The sequence below is a fragment of the Panthera uncia genome, chromosome B4 (genome assembly GCF_023721935.1).
Source record: "Panthera uncia isolate 11264 chromosome B4, Puncia_PCG_1.0, whole genome shotgun sequence".
Taxonomy (NCBI): Eukaryota; Metazoa; Chordata; class Mammalia; order Carnivora; family Felidae; genus Panthera; species Panthera uncia.
The window spans coordinates 137,772,795-137,795,710 of NC_064809.1; the positions used below are offsets into that span (position 1 = coordinate 137,772,795).

The following is a 22,916-nucleotide window of genomic DNA, read 5'->3' on the forward strand; positions in this document are numbered from 1 at the left end:
CACCTGCACCTGAGCACCTGCGCACCTGCGCACCTGCACCTGAGCACTTGCCCTGTGCACCTGCACCGTGCACCTGAGCACCCGCACCTGCGTGCTCGTACCTGAGCACCTGTGCACCTGCACACCTGCACCATGCACCTGTGCACTTGTGCACCTGCACCTGAACACTTGGCCTGTGCACCTGCACCTGCGCCCTGAGCACCTGCACCCGTGAACCTGCATCTGTGCACCTGCACACTTGTACCTGAGCACCTGTGCACCTGCACACCTGCACCATGCACCTGCACCCCTGAGCACCTTCACCCGCACACCTGCACCTGGCGCACCGTGTTCTGGGGGCGGCAGTTGGCCGCTCGCGGCCCCCAGCCTCCACTCACCTCGGCCGCGGGACTTGGCTGCGGGCTTGATGATCCAGATGTTCCGAAGCCCGTCGATCTCCGTCTGAGGGTTCACAGACGTGATTTTGTTCAGCAGGGCCTGGCACTGCGAAAAGTGATTTCTCGAATTGGAGATGAAAGCACCACCGCTACAAGGCAAGATCCAGAGAGTCCGTGAGGTTCGTGAGACCTCTGTCACGTATGCATGTGGTCAGCATATTCCTCCACTTTGTGACATGTCTGTCCATTCTCTTTGCAGTGTTTCTTGATAAACAGCATTTTTCGTGTCAACAAAATGCAATTTATCAACTTTCTCTATTACGATTAGTGCTCTTGGTGAACTATTTAAGAAACCTTTGCTTCCTTGTGGTCATGAAAATATACTCCAATGTTTTTTTTTTTTAACTTTCACATATCACATGATACATCTCAAATTAATCTTTGCGTATTTATGAGACAGGACTCAAGATACACTTTTTTTGTTTGTAAGGATGCTCATTGCTCCAGTGCCATTTGGTGGAAGGACTGACTCTTCCTTGTGGATCTGCAGGTGGCACCTTGATCTTAAGTGACCATGTGCACGAGGATCTGCTTCCAGACTCTGTTCAGTTACACTGGTCTGTTAGTGCAGGCAGCCCGATGCCACCCTGTCGTGATTACTGTAGATTTATAGTAAGTCTTGAAATATGGGTAGAAGTCCTCTAATTTTGTTTTTCTTGATCAAGGTTTTCTGGCTTTTCTTAAATCATTTGTATTTCCAAATAAATTTCGGAATCAGTTTGTCAATTCCTTCTACCTCAGCCCTCAAGGAAAATCCCTGCATAGATTTTGACTAGGATTACACTGAATCCACAGATTGGAAAATCTATAGTTTGGGAAGAAAACAATCTCTATACCACTGAGTTTTCTAATTCGCAAACATGGTTTTATACACACACACACACACACACACACACACACACACACACTTGTTAGGACATTAATTTCTCTGTTTAATTTTATAATGTGTTTAGGGTCTTCAATATATTTTATTATATTTTTTCTGGATATTTGCTGTTATTGTAGGTTGTATTTTAAAATCCCATTTCATGGTTGTTGTTTATGCATACAAACGCAATGGAATTCTGTATATTGACTTGGCAAAACTCACATAATTATGAACTTTCTGCGTGAGTTTTAAATTTTTCTATGCACATAATCAGGTCATCAGTATTTGCTTCTTTCTGATCTTAAGCCTCTTATTTCTTTTTTCTGTACTAAACAGAAACATTATTTAAACTAAACAGACCAGCCAATACTGAGGAGTCGTGATAGTGGACATCTCATTCTGATTTCCAGGGACACTTTCATTTAAGTGTGCTAACAATTTCATTATGAAAGATATTAACTTCAGGATTTTTGTAGATAACCTTGTCAAGTTAAGGAAGTTTCTTTCTTTTTCCAGTTTGTTAAAAAAACAAGGTATTTCACAGGTATTGAATTTCATCAATGTTTTGCATCTATGGGAATTATTATATGGTTTTCTTCTTCTGTAAATGTAATAAAATCTACCAATTGACTTTTTTCAAAAATTTTTCATTATGGAAAAATACATATAAAATTTACCATCTTAACCATTTTAAGGGTACAGTTCAATAGTATTAAGAATATGTATGTTGTTGCGCAATCATCACCCCCATGCGTCTCCAGGAGTCTTCTGTCTTCCCAAACTGAAACTGTGTCCCCATTAAATACTCACTCCCAGTCTCCCTCCCCGAGACCCCAGTAACCACCATCTACCTTCTGTCTCTATGATTCTGGCTTCTCTAACTACTTCAAACAAGTGAAATCACACCATATTTGTATTTTTTGACTGGCTTATTTCACTTATAATGTCCTCAAGATTCATTCATATTGTAGCAGAAACCGGAACTTCGTTAAACCCATTTTGAGTTCCTGGAACTTAAGTTGGATATAAAGAAATAAAACTGCTTTTATTCACAGATGACATATCCTTCCCATATGTAGGAAATCCTAAGGAATACACACACACACACACACACACACACACACACACACAGTACAAACTACTAGAAATAATAAATGGGTTCAGCAAAGTCATAGTTACAAGACCAATATAAAAAATCGATTGTATTTTTATATTCTGCCAATAAAAAAATTCTAGAACAAAATTAAGAAAACAGTTCCATTCATAAGAGTATCAAAAAGAATAAAATACATAGGCATGCATTTAACAAAAGAAATGCACAATTTGAAAACCACAAAACATTGTTGACATCCATGTTAAAAAACCTAAACAAGAGGAGAAAAAAAATTGTGGAAATTCACAGATTCCTTTTTTTTTAATGTTTATTTTTGTGAGAGTGAGAGAGAGTGCACAGGCATGCATGAGCAGGGAAGGGGCAGAGAGAGAGGTGCACAGAGGAGCTCTGACAGCAGACAGCCCGACATGGGGCTTGATCTCACAAATCATGAGATCATGACTTGAGCCAAAGTCGGACACTTAACCAACTGAGCACCCAGGAGCTCCTTAACACATTCTTAAATAACCAATGGGTACAAATCACAAGGAAATTAGAAAATACTTAGAGGGGCACGTGGGTGGCTTAGTTGGTTAAGCATCTGACTCTTTGATTTCAGCTCAGGTCATGATGTCAAGATTCACGGGATGAAGCCCTGCATCGGGCTCTACACTGATAGTGTGGAGCCTGCTTGGGACTCTCTCTTTCTCCCTCTCTCTCTCTCTGCCCCTCCACAGCTAGTGTTCTCTCTCTCCCTCTCTCTCAAAATTAATAAACATTTTTTTAGAAGAGAGAAACTAGACAAAGAAACTAGACCCAAAGCTAGCATAATGAAGTAATCAATAAAGATTAGAGCAGAATTAACGAAAAAAGAGAAAATTAGACTAAAAGTTGACTCTTTGAAAAGATCAACAAAATGGACAAACTTTTAGCTCGATGGACTTAGAAAAGAAAGAATACACAAACTGCCAAAATAAAAAAATGATATTGGGGACATTACTACTGATTTTACAGGAATAAAAAAGATTATAAGGGAGTACTATGAAGGGTTGTACACCAACGAATGGAATAATCTAGATGAAATGGGCAAATCCCCAAGAAATACAAAACCTACCAAGATTCAATCATGAAGAAACAGAAAACATGAATAGATTTGTAACTACTAAGGGGACTGAATCAGTAATCAAAAATCTCCCAACAAAGAAAAGCCCAGGACCTGATGGCTTTGCTGGTGAATTCTATCAAACATTTAGAGAAGCCCCATACCATCCCTTCTCAAATTTTCCCTAAAAACTGAAGAGGAGGGAACACTTTCTAAATCATTCCATGAGGGAGGCCACCAGCACTGCCTTGATACCAAAGCCAGACAAAGACACTATAAGAAAAGTACACACCAATACCCCTTATGAGCACTGATGCAAAAACACTTTAACAAAATGCTAGCAAACCAAACTCGGCAGCATATTAAAAGATTATACACCACGACCAAGTGGGATTCATTCCTGGAACGTAAGGATGGTTCGACATGTGAAAACTGATTGAGTTAATATATCAACTTAACAGGAGAAGGGGAGGGGCACCTGAGTGGCTTAATTGGTTGAGCGCCTGACTCTTGAATTCGGCTCAGGTCATGATCCCAGGGTTGTGGGACTGAGCCCCACACTGGGCTCTGTGCTGAGTGTAGAGCCTGCTTAAGATTCTCTTGCTCTCTCTCCTCCTCTACCCCACCCTGCTTGTACACTCTCTCTCTAAAAATAAAATAAAATAAAATAAAGTAAAATAAAATAAAATAATTAAAAAACAGGCGAAGGGAAAAAACCTACATGATCATGTTGATGCAGAAAAAATATTTGACAAAATTTAACAACCTTTCCTAATAAAAACACTCAACAAACTAGGAATAGAAGGAAACTACCTCAATGTAATAAAGGCTGTGTATGAAAACGTCAGCAATCATTATCCTCAGTGGTGACAGACTGGAAGCTTTCCTTTAAGACTGAGAATAGGGCAAGAATGCCTACTTTCAACATTCAACACACTGATGGAAGTGTTAGCAAGAGCAGTCAGGCAAGGAAAAGAAATAAATGGCATTCAAACGGGACAAGGAGAGGTAAAATGACCTGTTTGTAGATGATATGATTGTATATGCAGAAAATCCTAAAAAGTCCACCACAAAAAAACCCTGTTACAGCTAATAAATGAAATGCAAAGTAGTAAGATACAACGTCAACAGCAACAACGCAATCAGCTGTGTATCTCTACACTAGCAAGGAATAATCTGGAAAGGAAAAAAGGAAACTATGTAAACAATTCCACTTATAACCACATCAAGAAGAATAACACACAGTGTGTAGGAACCAACCAAGGAAGTGAAAGGCACAACGGAAACAAAAAATTGCTGGAAGACTTGAAAGAAGACAGAAATAAATGGAAACACATCCCTGTTTATGGATTAAAAGATTTAATTTTGTTTAAGGTGTTAACAGTTTCCAAAATGATCTACAAATTCCATACAATATCAAAATACCAGTGGTATTTTTCACAGAAATAAAAAAAAAAACCCATCCTAAAATTCAAACAGAATCTCAAGGGACCCAAATAGCCAAAAATAATCTTGAAACAGAAGAGCAAATGTGGGTGACACACACTTTTTGATATCAAAACTTACTACAAAGCTACAGGAATCAAGATAGTGTGTTACTGGCATAAAGACAGACATAAGACCAATGAAATAGAACAGAGAGCCCAGTGACAGGGGAGCCAAGACTATTCAATGGGGAAGGGACAGACTCTTTAACGATGGTGCTGGGAAAACTGGATATCCAGGTGCAAAAGAATGAATTTGGGCCCTTACCTAAAACCATATGAAAAAATTAATTCAAAATGGATCAAAGACCTAAATGTAAGATTAAAAAAAACTATGAGGGGCGCCTGGGTGGCGCAGTCGGTTAAGCGTCCGACTTCAGCCAGGTCACGATCTCGCGGTCCGTGAGTTCGAGCCCCACGTCAGGCTCTGGGCTGATGGCTCGGAGCCTGGAGCCTGTTTCTGATTCTGTGTCTCCCTCTCTCTCTGCCCCTCCCCCGTTCATGCTCTGTCTCTCTCTGTCCCAAAAATAAATAAAAAACGTTGAAAAAAAAAAAAAACTATGAAAGTCTTAGAAAAAAACGCAGGGCAAAATCTTCAAAACATTGAATTTCACAGTGATTTCTCTGACATCATTTGACAGCAGTTTCTATGACAGCAAAGCACAGGCGACGACGAGAGAAAAAACAGACAAATTGGACCTCATGAAAAGTTTTAAATGTGTGCATTAAAGATATGATCAACAGAATAAAAAGGCAACCCATGAAATGAAAGTGTTTGCAAGTCATGTATCTGATAGGGGCTATTAGATGCATCTCTGTATGTCCATAACAGAGAACTCAACAACTAAACAAACTGATTCACAAATGGGCAAAGGGCTTGAACAGACACTTCTCCAAAGAAGACCTACAAATGGCCAATAAGAGGGGCACCCGGGTGGCTCAGTCTGTTGAGCGTCCGACTTCGGCTCAGGTCATGATCTCGTGGTTTGTGAGTTCGAGCCCCGCGTCGGGCTCTGTGCTGACAGCTCGCAGTCTGGAGCCTGCTTCCGATTCTGTGTCTCCCTCTCTCTCTGCCCCTCCCCCTCTCTCTGTCTCTCAAAATAAGTAACTAAACATAAAAAAAATTAGTCAGTGGGGGTGCCTGGGTGGTTCAGCCCGGGGAGTGTCTGACTTTGGCTCAGGTCATGATCTGACGGTTCGTGGGTTCAAGCCCCGCGTCGGGCTCTGTGCTGATGGCTTGGAGCCTGGAGCTGCTTTGGATTCTGTGTCTCCCTCTCTCTCTGCCCCTCCTCTGCTCATGCTCTGTCTCTCTCTGTCTCTCCAAAACAAATAAGCGTTTAAAAACCAACAATCATGGGGCTTTCCATTCCTTTCTGCGATTATGTGATTCTCTCTGAGATGATTTCTTTCAGGGTGACAAAATTCCTTTAATATTTGTTACAGTCATGTTCTGCTGCTGAAGAACCCTCCGGTTTTAGTTTGTCTTCATTTTCAAAGGTCCTTCCGCTGGTGTAGAGTTGTAGCGGCAGCTCCCCACTCCCCCACCCCCGCCCCTCCCCCCAGCACTCTGGAGATGATATTCCATCGTCTTTGAGCGTTCATGGTTTCTGTTGAAAATTAGCTGTCGCCCTCAGTCTTACCACCGCTGCTCTGAAACACTGATTTTATCCCCTCAAGCTGCCTTTTAAGATGTCTTTTGTTTCTTTTTTCTTTTTTTAGAAGTCTGACTTTACGGTGCCTCAATGTGGTTTTCTTTGTATGTCCTCTGCCTAGAGTTTTCAGAGTTTTTCAATCTGTGTGTTGGGGTCTTTTATCAATTTGGAAAAGTTCTCAGCCATTATCTTCAACTGTTCCTTCTGTAACGAGGAAAAGGTCCGACCACAGGAAGACAAAACAGTCCTGAGTTGGATGTAGTGAATAATCACACAGCTAAAAGCAGAAATGCAAGAACATCAAACGTATTTGGAGATTTTAATTCTGTTCTCTCAGTAACTCAGAGAACAAGCAGGCAACATTATCAGCGAAGATACAGATTTTAGAAACTTGACTCAATTGACTTTTCAGAACACACTACTAGTCCTCAAGTCTGCATGAGAGGTTTGCTAAAACACATCACATGCTGGGCCAAAAGCAAATTTCAACAAAACTCATGTTTCTCCTTCTTCTAAGTGATGGGCCCGAGGCCACACTTCAATAGAACAAGGGTTTGAATTCAGGCCTACTGCCCCGGAAACCCATGTCCATTTAATTATGCTAATGGCCTCTCATGTTTATTGTTTATCAGTGGTGGATGTCTGTATATAGAAAACAGAACATTGATCTTTATCCCTTACCATACACAAAACTTAATTTAAGATTAATTAATCGTAAAAGGCTAAAAGTGAAAGAAAAAACACTAAAGCATCTAGAAGAACTCAGAGGAGAACATTTTCATGACATTGGATAAGTAAAGGTTTCTTAAATAGGACTCTTAAAAGCCCTACCATAATAGAAAAACTCAAAACACTGGGCTTCATAAAAAAAAAAAAAAATCATTGAGAGGTAAAAAGACAAGGCATACACTAAGAGGGGGTATTCTTTTTTTATATAGTATAGTTAATCAATCTTTATTTTATTTATTTATCTTAATGTTTAGTTTTGAGAGAGAGAGAGAGAGAGAGACAAAACATGAGTCGGGGTGGGGCAGAGACAGAAGGAGACACAGACTCCAAAGCAGGCTCCAGACTGAGCTGTCAGCACAGAGCCCGACGCAGGGCTTGAACCCATGAACTGTGAGATCATGACCTGAGCCGAAGTCAGATGCTCAACTGACTGAGACACCCAGGCACCCTGGGAGAGTATTCTTTATTTTATTTTGTTTTTTTTTAATTTTTTTAAATATTAAATTTATTGTCAAATTGGTTTCCCATACAACACCCAGTGCTCATCCCAAAAGGTGCCCTCCTCAATACCCATCACCCACCCTCCCCTCCTTCCCACCCCCCAACAATCCCTGAAAGGGTATTCTTAATGCACATATCCAACAAAGCACTCAATGAGGAATGCTTAGAGTACTCTTAGAAGTCCATTTAAAGATGTGACGACCACTCTTGAGGCCAGGAAAATGGAAGCAAAAATAAACTACTGGGACCACATCAAATAAAAAGCTCCTGCACAGTGAAGGAAACCACCAAAAAAACTAAAAGGCAACCTTTGGAATGGGAGAAGGTATTTGCAAGTGACATATCCAATAAAGGATCCATATCCAAAATATATAAAGAAATTATACAACTCAACACCCAAAAAAACAAATAATCCAATTTAAAAATGGGCAGAAGACATGAACAGACATTTCCCCATAGAAGACACCCAGATGGCCAACAGACACATGAAAAGATGCTCCACATCACTCATCATGGCGGAAATACAAACCAAAACCATGATGGGATACCACCTCACACCTGTCAGAATAGCTACAAGAAGTTAACAGGTGTTGGTGAGGATGTGGAGAAAGGGGAACCACCTTGCACTGCCGGCGGGAACGTAACCTGGCGAAGCCACTCTGGAAAACAGTGTGGAGGTTCCTCCGAAAGTTAAAAATGGTAATTGCACTACTGAGTATTTACCCAAGGAATACAAAAACACTAATGCGAAAGGATACGTGCATCCCTATGTTTACTGCAGCATTTTCTACAATAGCCAAATCATGGAAACAGCCCAAGTGTTCGTTGACAGATGAGTGGATAAAGAAGATGCTGTATGTATACATATACACGGTGGAATACTACTCAGTGATGAAAAAGAATGAAATCTCGCCATTTGCGATAACATGGATGGAGCTAGAGAGTATAATGCTAAGCAAAATAAGTCAGAAAAAGACAAATACCACGTGATTTCACTCAACAAACAAAACAAATGAGCAAAGGGGAAAAAATGAGGGAAACAAACCAAGAAACAGACTCAACTACAGAGAAGACACCGATGGTCACCGGAGAGGAGGCGGGGGATGGGAGAAACAGGTGATCAGGATTAAGGGGTGCACCTGTTGGGCTGAGCGCTGGGTGACGGATAGAAGCGTTGAGTCACCAGATTGCCCACCTGAACTAATATCACACTGTATGCCAACTATACTGGACTTTAAAAAGGACACAGAGAACATTTTAAAAAGACTGCCAAGCTAATAGGAAAGTGATGGTGATAATACAAACATTAACAACGACAAGAAAATAATCAATAAACATTTTTTAATTAATACGATTTAAAAAGACACAACCAACCTGATTTTTAAATACACGAGAGACGCGGACAAGCACCTCCCAAAAGAAGATACTCAAATGACTGACAAGCATCTGAAGCGATATCCAACCGCCCGGTCGTCAGAGGAGTGCAAGCGAAGAACAAGAAGAGAGAACTGAAAAGACTCGTGGTGACAAGGCTGCCTGCCACGTGCAGGAAGCGTAGCCCACGCTCAATGCTGCTGGCATCTGGATACGTGGAACCACTCTGGAAAATGTTCAAACACCGGGGGTAACCCAGCTGCTCACCCACGTCAGGAGGGAAAGTTCTGTGCCCTGTGGATAGCAGAAAACCCGGCTGCGCGCACAGTGTGGATGAACCCCACAGATTCCGTGTCAAGCGAAAGTCACAAAGCAGAGAGCACAGCCTGCGTGAGTCCGTGACCGTGAAATCCCGCAACGAAACTGGTTACGGCGGTAGCAGTCGGGTGCGACCTCTGTGGGGTCTCTGCCTGGGAAGGTGCCTAGGGGGCCTGATGGGGGCTGCAAATGGTTTTCATCCCGAGCTGGGTGGTGGTCTCGCCGGGTGGGTACACGTGCAGAAGTACATCCGGCTGGACAGACAGCAGCACACGCAGCTGTACTCGATCCAAAGGAAAAGAAGATACTCGACTGATCCAAAAGAAGTAAAGAAGGAAGGAAAGAACAACAGTGTCCCTGGGGGTGGTGGGGGCGGGGGGCTCTGGGCAGACCCTCCTCACAGTCCTGCTCCTGCTGCAGGGGCGCCTGGGTCACCTCTGCCCCAGCTCCTCTGTTGGCCGCTGTTCAGGGGGTGCTGGGTCTCCGCCCGCCCCCCGGGAAGGACTCGGCCTTCCCTTCGGGAGACGGGGAGGAGAGCCAAGCTCGGCCTCTGGATTCCCATGCGGCAGGGAGCCCTGAAGGCCGTGGAGAGTCAGCTGGGCTGGGCCGAGCAAGCGTTCTGCTCTGTCCAGAGCCCACTCGTGGGGTTCAAATGAGGTAAAAGACAAGAACCGTGTGGAAGATGCTTTAGGCGACGTTACCCAAAGGAGTCCCCAAGGGAGGGTCATCCTTTTATGAGCCAACAGGGACTTGGTGGGATCTGCGTACCCCAGCACCCTGACAGGAGCCCCAACCCCGGACAGGCGCTCCAGGTGTCCCAGGGCGGGACTTCCCTGGACAGCTCCTGAAGCCCCCGCCCCCCCCAGACACCCCCGCCCCCCCGTGTAGGTGAGCCTTGCTGCCCAGCGCATCTTACTGAACGGGGGACACGGGGCGCGTCTTACTCAACGAGGGAGTAGTATTGCTGCGTCAGGTCCTTCCACTCGTCCTCCGTGAGGTCCTGGGCGGCGTCCTTGGAGATGTCGATGTCCTCGTGCTCCAGCTGACCCAGGTAGGCCTGGCACACCTTGCATGCGGTGTCCACGAGCTCCCCCGAGAGGCCCATGGGCTTGGATTCCGCATTCTCGGGAACTGAAACCCAAACACAGGCTCGTGGAGGGGGGACCACCTGGGGCACCGGACACAGGCCGCCCCAGCCCGGCCAACCTGGGCACCACGCCTGCGTCTGGCCTTCCCGCTGCTCTGCCCTCCGGCCACACTCAGCACCCACGAACGTGACACTACTTCCTGACTCGCTACAAAAGCCCGGCTTTCCTGAGCCCACGCTGGTGGGCCGGTAAGTACTTGGTGAGCAGTCCTGCCTGACGCCCACGAGCCACTGTGAGCTTACCCACTCTTACCCAGCATCTCACTCTCCTGGAACCCCAGAGTCAAGCTGGACCCCTGGGTCTCAGGAAGCATGGGGAGCTCCCCCTGCAAGGCGAAAGCGACCCTCGAGAGGCCGAGCTCCCACGCGAGGCAGCCCGGGCCTGGGCCCCCCCACCCCCAAGCCACTGAGGGAGAGGGAGCTCAGAGCCAGCATCTGTCTGCGCGCACTTATGGGGAAGGAGCCTGAAGAAAGGTAAACCCAGGGACCAGGAGGCTTGTTGGGATGAAAACAACTCCACAAACTGGGGCAGGGTGGGCATGGGGGTCAGGCCCTGCATGGGCGGAGGCCTCACAGACCCCGGCAGTGCTGGGCCCGGGAGAAAGAGCTGCATTCACACGGCTGTTGTAGACATTACAATGTGCGTTTTTAACCTGTATTGTGGTGAAATTCACAGAACATAAAAATAAGCATTTTCAAGGGGAAAACTGCACTTCTGTGTTCTGATCAGGCACACAAGGGACCTGGAAGTTGTCAACCTGGCCTGACAACAGGTAAAAAGAATCAACAACTCTTCTTCGCTGCTTCAGAGCTGAGGTCGCCGGACAAACCATCGTCCCCGAAATTTGCAGAGACAGTCAGGTGGATACAGCGAACCGCACCTCACCAGGTCAGAACCCCCCAGACGCCAACACCCGGACAGGAAACCTGAACTGTAATTGATGAAGGCTCCCTGTGGACAGATCTGAGGGTTAAAAGTTCCAGGACAGTCTGGCTCAGGGGGCCCCCATGCTTTCGTCAGTCTTACCTCTGGCAACTTGACCTGGTTTTCACAGTGAGTATGGGAGAAAAATCCCCTCCTGCTTCTGGCAAGGAAAGGGAAAAGGGACCATCTTGCAAATTGCCAGAGCATTCTGTTCTTCAGGAGGCCCGCCCTCAGGAGAAAGAGTTGCCCAGAGCCTGACCTGCTGGGAGAAGGCAAAGACCCAACTCCAGCCCCTGCTAGCCCTCTGTCCCGCCAAAGGGGGTAAAAACTGAGAAGCACAGTGACGTTCATAGTCCGGGGGCACAGGTTCACTAAAGACTGAGACCTAATCATGAGATTATAGAACACTCTTTCAGACAAAATTTTTTAAAAAAATTGAGGAAATTTTTTTGCCAGTAGACCTGCCAAGAAATGTCAAGTTTTTCAAAGAGAAGGAAAATAACATAGGTCGGTTCCACAAGAAAGGAAGAGTGTTAGGAAAGGAATGAATGAAGGTAAAGTACAAACTTTTACTTTTCTTATTCTTGATATTTTATTTTTCTTATTCTTATTTTTAATAAGAATATTTTTATTATTCTTGGGGTGCCTGGGTGGCTCAGTCACTTAAGCGTCAGACTCGATTTCGGCTCAGGTCATGATCCCATGCTCATGGGATAGATCCCCTCATCAGGCTCTGCACTGAAGGTGAGGAGCCTGCTTCAGATTCTGTGTCTCCCCATCTCTCTGCTCCTCCCCTGCTCGCTCTCTGTCTCTCTCCCTCAAAATAAGTACATTTTTTTAAAAAAGAGAAGACATCATTATAGATCTCATGGACATTGAAAAGATAGTAAAGAAATACGATGAACTCTCTGCACACAAATTTGATAATCTAGATGAAATGGACCAATTTATTGAAAGACACGACCTGTCAAAATTCACACAAAAAGAAATAGATGATCTGAAGAGACCTATATCTATTAAATAAACTGAATCAGCAATTAATAACCTTCTAAAACAGAAAGCACCAGGTCCAAATGGGTTCACTGCTGAATTCTACCATTTAAAGAAGAAATTATAGCAATTTTCCACAATCTCAGTAGATAGAAACAGGGAATACTTCCTTCCTTGTTCTATGAAGCCAGCATTACCCTATCACCAAAACCAGAGAAAGACATGAGAAAAGAAAACTAAAGACTAAAATCTCTCATGAATAATAATACAGAAATCCTCACTAAAATATTAGCAAGTCAAATCCACAATGTATAAAAAGAATTATACACCATAATCAAATCTTATTTGATAATCAAATAAGATTTATCTTAAGTATGCAAAACTGGTTCAACATTTGAAAATCAATTAATGTAATCTATTACACATCAAAAGGCTAAAGAAGAAAAATTACGTGATCGTATCGATACAGAAAAACATTTGACAAAATTCAACTCACATTCACGATAGAAGCTCTCAGCAAGCTAGGAATAGAGAGGAACTTCCTCAACTTGATAAAGAATATATACAAAAACCCCCTATAGCTAACATTATACTTAATGGTGAGATATGAGAAATTTACACTCTAAAATCAAGTGCAAGGCAGGGACCTCCTCCCTCTCACCACTGTTTTTCCAACATCATACTGGAAATCCTAGCTAATGCAATGAGACAAGAAAATAAGAGGCACACAAATTGAGCAGGAAATAAAACTGTCTTTATTCATAGATAACATGATTATCTATGTAGAAAATCTGAAAGAATTGACAAAAAACTCCTAGAACTAATAAGTGATTAATCACTTTCCCACACACCAGAAATGAATTATTGGAATTTGAAATTAAAAACACAACACCATTTACATTAGCACCCAAAAACTAAAATATATATATAAATAAATAAATCTAACAAAATACGTTCAAGATCTATATGAGGAAAACTACAAAACTCTGATAAATGAAATCAAAGAAGAATGAAATTAATAGTGAGATATCCCATGTTCACGAATAGGAAAGATTTATTGTCAAGATGTCAGTTCTTGGGGTGCCTGGGTGGCTTGGTTAGTCGAGCATCAGACTTTTGATTTCAGTTCAGGTCATAATCTCACAGTTTGTGGGATCAGACCCCACGTCGGGCTCCATGCTGACAGCATAAAGCCTGCTTGGCATTCTCTCTCTCTCCCCTCTCTCTGCCCCTCCTCCCCTTGTACTGTCTTTGTCTCTCTCAAAATAAATAAAAAAAAAAAGATGTCAGTTCTTCCCTACTCAGCCTATAAATTCAATGCAATCCCAATCAAAATCCCACAAGGCATCTTATGGATATTGACAAGTTGATTCTAAAATTTACATGGAGAGGCAAAGGATACAGAATAGCCAACACAATATTGAAGGAGAAGGATAAATTGGAGAATTGATACTATTCAACTTCAAGTCTTACCACAAGTCTATGTAATCGAGATAGTGTGGTACTGGTGAAATAACTGACAAATAGATCCCTGGACCTGAATAAAGAGCCCAGAAATAGACCCACAAAAATATGGTCAACTGATCCATGACAAAGGCGCAAAGGCTATACAACAGAAAAAAAGTGGTCTTTTCAACAAATCATGCTGAAACAGGTGCAAAAAAATGCACACAAAAAAGAATTTAGATAGACTTTACACCCTTCATAGAAATTAACTCAAAATGGATCATACACCCAAGTGTGAAACACGAAAGTACAGAACTCCTAGAAGACAGCATGGGAAACCACCAAGATGAACCTGGGTGCAGCGATAAGTTTTTAGACACATTCCCAAAGGCACAGTCTATGAAAGAAATATTGATAAGCTGGACTCAATACTGTCAGGAGGATGAGAAGATAAGTCATGGACTTGGAGAAAATATTTGCAAAAGACACACCTGGTAAAGGGCTGTTATCCGAAATACACACACACACACACACACACACACCACACGCATCACACACACAAAACCCCTCTTAAACCTCAACCATAAACATTTTCAAATGGTAGGGAAGCTGAACAGATTTCTCATCAAAGACTATATTTACAGATGGCAAAGAAGTATATTAAAAGATACACAGGGCGCCTGGGTGGCTCAGTCGGTTGAGAGTCTGACTCTTGATTTCAGCTCAGGTCATGATCCCAGGGTCATGGGCTAGAGCCCCACATCAGGCTCCACACGGAGCATGGAGCCTGCTTAAGATTCTCTCTCTCTCCCTCTGCCCATCTTTCCTTTCTCTAAGAAATAAAAAACTTAAAAAAAAAATTCTCTCTCTCTCTCTCTCTCTCTCCCTCTGTCCCTCTCCCCAATTCATACACTCTCTCTCTAAAAACATATAAATAAATAAGTAAACAAATGAATAAGTAAATAAATAAAAATAGTGTATTTTAAAAAGCAAAACAAGATGCTCAATGCCACGTGTCATTGGGGAACTTTACGTGAAAACAACAAGAGACACTACACACCTGCCACAACGGCCCAAATCCGGACCACGGACGCCACGCGCGCTGGGAGGACGCGAAGCACTCATTGCTGGTGGGGTGCAAAATGGTGTGGCCACTGTGGAGGACAGCTTGGTGGCGTCTTCCCAAACTAAGCACACTCTTTTTTCTTTTTTTTTAATTTTTTTTTTAACGTTTATTTGTTTTTGAGACAGAGAGAGAGAGCATGAACGGGGGAGGGTCAGAGAGAGAGGGAGACACAGAATCCGAAGTAGCTCTAGGTTTCGAGCTGTCAGCACAGAGCCCGACGCAGGGCTCGAACCCACGGACCGCGAGATCATGACCTGAGCCGAAGTCGGACGCTTCACCGACTGAGCCACCCAGGCGCCCCAAAGCACACTCTTACCATCGTGTCCAGCGATCAGGCTCTGTGGTATTTAGCCAAACGAGTTGAAAACTTACGGTTGTACAAAAACCTGCACCCAGATCATAACTGCCCAAACTTGGAAGCAGCCAACATGCCCTTCAGTAGGTGATGGAGAAGTCAGCCACACGGTGGGCCATCCACACAATGGAGTGTGATGTGGCACTAAAAGGAAATGAGCTACCAAGCCATGATGCAGTTGGAGGGACCTTAGCTGCACATCACTGAGTGAAAGAGGCCAGAAAAGGCCATGTCTGGGGGCGCCCGGGGGGCTCAGTCGTTAAGCGTCCAGCTCTGGATTTCAGCTCGGGTCATGATCTCACGGTTTGAGCGTTCGAGCCCCACGGCGGGCTCTGTGCTGACAGCGTGGAGCCCGCTTGGGATTCTCTCTCCCTCTCCGTCTGCCCTCCCCCACTCTCCCTCTCCTCCTCCTCCTCCCCTGCTCATGTGGGAGCCCCCTCTCTCTCTGTCTCTCTCAAAATAAGTAAATAAACTTAAAAAGGAAAAGAAAAGGAAGGCTACATATGTATGCTTTCAGCCATAGGACATCTGCAAAAGGCGGAATGACCGCGACAGCGAAAGGACCAGTGGTGGCCAGGGGCGGGGCCAGGGACCCGTCCCCAGGCGGGGACGTCAGGGCACCGGAAGCACTGTGTCTGGTACGTGACGGCGGCCCGCGCCCTGACGCAGCTGTCCCAACCCACCCCGCGTGCAAGACCGCAGCTCGCTACAAACGCCGTGAGAACGACGTGTCCACACGGGGGCATCCGTCACAGCAAAGGCACCAGCCGGTGGGGATGCTGACGGCGGAGGGGGCTCTGGGGGCCCATGGGAAATCCCTCCACCTTCTGCGCAAGTGCGCTGCGAACCGAAAGCTGCTTTATCAAAATCAACAACAACAACTTCTTTGGGTTTCGTAGGCCTAACGCCACGGTGGCTCTGCACCACGTGGGAAAGCCACCCCCGTCTCCCTCTTCTGCAGGGAGGGAGGACGCCTGGACGCACGGCCCGCTGCCCCTCCTGCACTGTTCTCCCCGCACGGTGCAGCCTCGGGCCCCACACACCTTTCTTGCTGCCGGGGCCGCGGTCGCCGGCCTCCCCGCTGCTGCCGCACTTGTGGTGCCTGACCACCCACTTGAGGATGCTGGAGGCCACCGTCCGCCGGAAGTCGTCTGAAAGGACACCCAGGCCTCGCCCCCTCTCCGGCCGGGGACCAGGGACCTCGGCCAGCACCAGCTGTCCTCGGCCCAGGCGCCCCACAGGCCTCACCTCCCCCTCGCTGCCTTCGAGGGGGCCGTTCCCTCTACCCCGGCCCCTCGTGGGCCCTGTCAACAGGCCCAGAAGCAGAACCCGCGCACCCCCTCCCTGCCTCTCTCCTGCTCGCCCCACCCCCCTGGGGCCACAGTGCATGGACGCCCTCACCACCTCCCCCTGCTCCTGTGCCCTCAGCCCCGCACAGAGGACAGAAGACCCCCGCAGACACACCAGGACCCTGCCCACCCCAGGAGCCCGTCCGCACCTCCCTGGACATGCTGGCTCCCACAGCTCCTGGCGTGCATGGACCGAGGGGCTGGGCACAGAGGACAGCTCTGGGGATGCAGAGCTGGGGGCTGGCCTGGCTCGGAGCGCTGGCTCGTGCCCGGAGAGGCAGCCGGCACCCCCGTGAGCCAGCCCATACTCACCTCCCACCCGTGCCCTCGGGGAGGTCCGCAAGAGACTCCCACACCTTCTCACCAAAACTTGCCCTTCCTCATTGCAGAGGAAGCTGCCCCCCACCCCAACCCCACCCGCCCACCCGGCAGCTGCTGCCACATGGGCAACATCCGGAACCTGAGCTCCCTTCCCCAGCTTCCCCAGGACCTCAGAGCTTCTCTCCTGAGCCTCCTCTGTCCACCGGAACGAAGACCCTGAGCTCGCCTGCTGACCCGTAGCCCCTCTGCCCGTCACACTCAGGCACACTGCCCGCTGCGGCCCGGTCCCCTCCGAGCTCCTGCCCTCTGGGTCTCTCTGAGAGGCCCCTGCTCACCACCCTCTCCTCCCCTGCACCTCTCACCTCCAGCCCGCACAGACCCCACCTTGTCCTGCCTGTAGCCATCTGCTCCTGGGAGCTCCAGGGTGGGGTCAGATCACACGGCAGGGCAATGCCGTATCTCCATGGCCCCAGGCCCGTGCTCAGGAAACACAAGTTACCCCCAAAAGGGCAGTGCTCACCTGCCCTGACCTTCCCCTTCTCTCTCCTCCTTGGCGGGTCAATCCAAGAGTCCTCCCTCTGTCCCCAGGCCAGAGCCTGTCACCCACAGGACCAGCCCCACGCCAGCCTCTCCCAGAAGCCCAGTCAGAACCAAGCTGCTGACGCTCGGCTCCACAGCCCCCGTCAGCCTCCTGCTCCCATCCTGCAGCTGCGGCCCATGGAAACGTCTGGACCGGCCCTCACCACGTGAGACGGAGCTGAGCCCCCGGGCCTTGGGACGGGACCGGTCCAGCCCTGCAGCTGCGGCCCAGCCCCCCCTCCCTTCCAAAGGCTTCCGCAGCCACCTCAGCGAGAAAGTGGGCCACAGAGGGGCCCTGGCCGCCTGACGCCCGGTGGCCTCGCCTCCAGCCACGGACTCACCCAGGAATTCTTGCTTCTCGTTCTCGGTGCAGAGGCCGTAGCAACGTGGGAAGAAGGAGTCAGGGTCGGCCTGGACGTACCACGGTAGGTTCCTCATGTTCACACACAGCCCGATCTCCAGAGACAGCGGCACGTCAGGCCCCCACGGGCCGTGTGCTGGTCCACTCAGACCAGCCTGAACGCCCACCGGCCGGCAGCACCAGCTCCAAGGGGCTCTCGGGAGGCGGGGGTGCCCCCCCCCCCCCGGCCTCCCAGTCCCTCCTGCCCCCCGGTCAGCTGGTTGTGCTGGCCGACGTGCAGGCCAGGAGGAGACAGGGGTGGTAGGTCCTGTGCTCCCCTCCCAGGTGCCTAGATGGTGCTGGGCCCAGGCCCCAGGAAGGAGGGAGTGGGCTCGCTCATGGGCACACTCACGGCTGCCCCACAAAGGTAACACTGGCTGTTACACAGGCTTGGCAGTTTTGCACCCCACGGTCCGGCTCATTGCCCCACTTGGAAAAGAGTGCCAAGGGGCCGGGAAATGCAGCGCCCACTGGCTGCTGGGCACGCTGGTGGCTACTCTGCCAGGGGGTCTTTGTGGGGTTTCTGGCCTGACTGTGCCACCTGCGGGCACGGCCCACACCCCAGAGGAGGTCACCAGGAGGCCTGGCGAGGGTGTGTAGGGGCCAGACCCCCACGGGGAGCACTGGTGGCAGTGTCAGCCTCATCCCTGAGCCTCCGGGTTATCCCTGTTGCCAGGAAGCCCCTCTACCCAGCCTCTCCCGAGAGGATACATGCAGGCCTGTCCACCCTGGGTGGACCTCAGGCCCCTGAAGTAGCAGGGAGGAGGCTGTGGGACTGAAAGGGGGTGACAGGAGGGGCCGGAAGCCCCAGGGCAGGGGCGGTGGCCTGGCTCTCCCTCAGACCCAGAGCCCCTCCGGGGTGCAAAGCCCAGGTGGGGCTGTGCCGGTAACCCCCACCGCCCTGCCTGGGGTTTGGCCTGCGTGCCCAGAGGACAGTCACAGGCCAAAGGGCACTTGGGGCCCTGGGAGCAGCAGTGGGGCTGCTGAGGTGCTGAGGGACTCTGGACACCGAGACTGCATGGTGTGGCCTCTGACCAGGCAGCGGTCCCAGGGAGGAGCCCGGAGGTGACCAGTCCACGTGTCGTCCTCCCAGCCTCAGGGCCCTGGTGCCTGGGGCTCCTGTCCCGCCAGCCCTCCCACTCACCTTGGTGGTGAAGGAAGCCGTCTTCCCATAGTGATTCAGCATCTGGTCACAGCTCAAGCTGTGATAGTCAACGACATCCCTTTTGATGGTCCAGAGGAAGTACGGCATTTCGTTTTTGACCAACCTGGACTGGCAAGAAAAAAAAACCCTCATCAAAACCCAACATCCAAGGTTCATATCTTCGGGTGTTGGGGTGTCAGTAAGAGTGAAGGAAATCAGATTTTAAATGACACTTAAAGTGTGTATTCTGTGATTCTCGTCTGGAAAGCTAGAGACACCTGTTCCCTGAGGGCCTACTATGTGCTGTGCTGGGAGCAACCAGCACACAGGGGCCCTGCTCTCAAGAAACAAGTGCGGGGCTCTGGCTGGCAGCTGCAGGGGCACCAAAAGTGTGCGGCTGAGTGAGGTGTGAGCTGCCTGCCCGTGGATGCCCACGTGAGGTTTGGGGACATGCCACACGTGGGCACGGGGTGAACTCTCTGCTTCGTGGCCTGGGTGACCATGGGAGACGGCCTCCCCCCCTCCTCCCCACTCCTGCCGAGCAAGAGGCAGGGCCACTGAGCTAGACCCAGGGTGGCCTTGGCGGCTATGCTTTTGTTCACAAGTAGAAGCACCTGTTTGGTCAAAATATCTCACCAACGAGATACAAGGAAAGGAAAACATTGTCCAAAATTCTGACACCCTCAAGACCCTTCAGGGTCATTCCGAGCAGACCAGCATTTGAGGGCACACCTAATGTTCTGCAACGCAGCCTGGCCTACCTGGACCCCATGTGAGGGCAGGACCGGGCTCCCCCCACCCCAATGCCAACACGAGCGCCCAGAGGGAGCCGGGAGCTGGCCAGCAGCATCAGTTCCTAAAACCCATCCCAGTGCTGGACGCATGGCCTTCCCTCCTACTCCAGAGTGACGGCTAGCTTTTGTTGCCACTTTCTGGTGCAAGTCCCATTTGTTGTTCAAATGTGGGACGGACTGTCTTAGCAGGGTGTGGACCTTCAGCCCCCTGACTCCACACGGCGCCTCCTCAGGGTTCCCCGAGTCAACTCTGGAGCTTAGTGTCTGCATCCGGGGCTGGGCCCACTTCCCCGTGTGTCTGTTCACTGCTCCTCTGTGAGCCCTGCACACGTTCTAGACCTTAGATCGCCCCAGGTCCGTGGAGTGCCCCACTCTGGCTGGCCTCCCGGCTGCCCTCAGGGGTCTTCCGGGGACCCAGAAGACCGGTCCTCCTTCCAACCATCAGAGGTATCAGCTGTCTTCCTTGTGGAGCTGTTGGGCAGGGTTTTACGTTTCTCCCCTCCCCCACATCAGGCAACTTGCAACGTCCCCCCCTCACCCCCCACCCCGGCAGGTGCACGGTCTCCCAGTGCTGTCTCCAGGAGCCGCTGCTTCTTCAGCGCCGACCTTGCTCGTTGACCTGGGTGAGGCCCCACAAGCCCGGCCCTGCTCTGCACCTGACTCCGCCTCCCGCCTGAGCACCCCTGTCCTCACCATCAAGGCCTCACCAAGTGGCCTGTGTGCCCTCCTGCCTGCTCTAGTCCTTTCCCACGGCTTCCACAGAGTTGTAGCCACAGCTTGTCTCCTTGCACGCATGCGCACACATGGACACACGCAAGCACGTGCACGGGGCACACACAAGCACATGAACAAGGGCATGTACAGACAAACACGAGCACGCACACAGGTACACACATACACACGGGAGAGCAGGAGCATACGGACACGCAGGAGAACGCGCGCACATGCCCCCCCCCCCCCCCCCCGCAATGAGCCCGTGCACGGATGCACACCAGCAAGCGCACGAATATGTGTCCTGCAGCCTGGCCTGCCTGGCCTTGTCGCCTGTCCCCAGGACACCCGGAAGGTGACAGTGTGAGGAGGCGGGGGGACCTACCATCACATCATGGATGTCATCTGTCTTCTCCGGAGCCGCTTCTTGGTTTTCTCTGCCTTCCGCACGTTTCTGTTCTGCAAACACGACACCCGGAGAGTCGTCAGCACGGCAGGGCCCCGCGGCCACAGCGCACTCGCGACTCCTCAGCAACCTTCCGGGGCTCGGGCCACTTCCGCCCGTCTGAGCTGAGCGACAGCCGCACGAACCCTCCACCGGGGACTCAGCGCCAGGGTCACGGACCGGCGTGGGGCGGGGCGGCCTTCGGGTGTGCGTCGTGCGTGGCGCAGAGGGGCTCGGGGAGCGGGCAGGGGGGCTGGGCTTTGATGTGCAGAGCGGGCCTGCGCAGACCCCAGGGACTGAGGGTGCACCTGCCGTCTGCGGAGCGGAGCGGGAGGCGGGGCCTCGGGCAGGGCGAGCCGGGGAGAGGCCAGAGGAGGGCCGGGCAGGGCGGGGGGGGCGGGTGCTGAAGGAGCCTGGCAACTGGGCAGACCCGGGAGGACGACGCCTGGCATGGGCAGTGGGACACTGAGAAGCAAGCAGACCAGGGCGTGAGAGCACACGCGCAGTGCGTGGTCACCTGCGGACGGCAGGCCAGGAGAGTGACGGGGACACATGGGGCGGAGGCCCAGGACACAGGCCCTGCGGCCAGAACAGCATCTCCGGGGCAGTGTGACTCATCTGGTCCTCTGACAGACACACACGTGCCTTACTCCGAGAGACATGACGCCTTCGATACTCTACCTGTCACCCCCACACCGTCATCGTCCACATTCAGGAGGACCTTGGGCAGAAAGTGGTACTTCTTCTCCACCCAGCCCTTTCTTCGGAGGGCGGCCCGTATCACTGGGTAGTGCCCGTAGATGGAGAAAATCTTCTTTTCCTCAAATTGCAAGAGCATATTTTAAATGAAAGAATTGGAAGACAAGGCAGCTAATTCTCTGAGAGGAGCCTTCAGAGCAGGAGGGACAGATAGACTGCACCAGCAGGTGGGATGACACTCACGTCCTGCTCCAAGGAAACACCCGGAAACACCCAGAACGCACACACACGGGCATGGGGCTGGGTCCTCCTCTGTGGTGTGTGTCCACTTCGTGGGCCTTGCACACATGGGCCTCACACGCACAAAGGCTCAGAGGTGCAGCACAAGCAGGACCAGGGGTGTAGCCTCAGCTCAGGGCAGGTCTGGGTCTGGAAGGTGGGCCTGGGGCGGCAGAACCTGGAGGGGGTGCGATCTACACTCTCTCTTCTCGACGAAGGCAACAGTCCCTCATGCTTGGGGGTGAGAGGATGGGTGCCCGAGGTTTAAGGAGGGATGAGGGGGAGGAGTCGTTCATCCACCCAGGAAGGGCCTGAGGGACAGGAGTGCCAGCACCAGGACGGCTGGGGACTCCTCCAGTCACTGTGGGAATGAACGCAGATGCCTGGGCACCAGGCAGGCAGCTGGCAGCTGGTGGAGTGTACCTAGGCTTTCGCAGCTGGGGGATGGGAGAGTAATGGTCATGCTGGAGCCCCTGGGTCTCATGCTGCTGAGGGCACAGCCTGGACACATTCACCTGCGTTAGGGTCACAGAGGGTGACAGCTGCAGGGCAGTCAGGGAACAGGTGCGTAGTCAGCAGTGAGCTTAGGGCCTTGCGAGTTTGTGGGAGCAGGCAGAGAGGGCAAGTGGCTCAAGCTCACTGGTGTCC

The 22,916-nt window shown here is 49.9% G+C and overlaps 1 protein-coding gene across 8 annotated transcripts in view; it reads right to left on the reverse strand.

Moving 5' to 3' along the window:
* Positions 1–22,916, reverse strand: part of TTLL8 (tubulin tyrosine ligase like 8) — a 66,539-nt gene that overhangs the window by 32,483 nt on the left and 11,140 nt on the right. For 6 of the 8 annotated variants that reach the window (XM_049626556.1, XM_049626555.1, XM_049626554.1 and 3 more), the window contains 7 exons: positions 21,972–22,110; positions 21,231–21,304; positions 19,341–19,469; positions 18,138–18,252; positions 16,591–16,698; positions 10,503–10,689; positions 378–526 (listed from right to left, as the gene is read on the reverse strand). In XM_049626556.1, the coding sequence (XP_049482513.1) occupies positions 378–526; positions 10,503–10,689; positions 16,591–16,698; positions 18,138–18,252; positions 19,341–19,469; positions 21,231–21,304; positions 21,972–22,110 (901 nt within the window). Of the gene's footprint in view, positions 1–377; positions 527–10,502; positions 10,690–16,590; positions 16,699–18,137; positions 18,253–19,340; positions 19,470–21,230; positions 21,308–21,971; positions 22,111–22,916 lie in introns of those variants that run through there. The other 2 variants (XM_049626557.1, XM_049626561.1) reach the window with 2 other exon arrangements.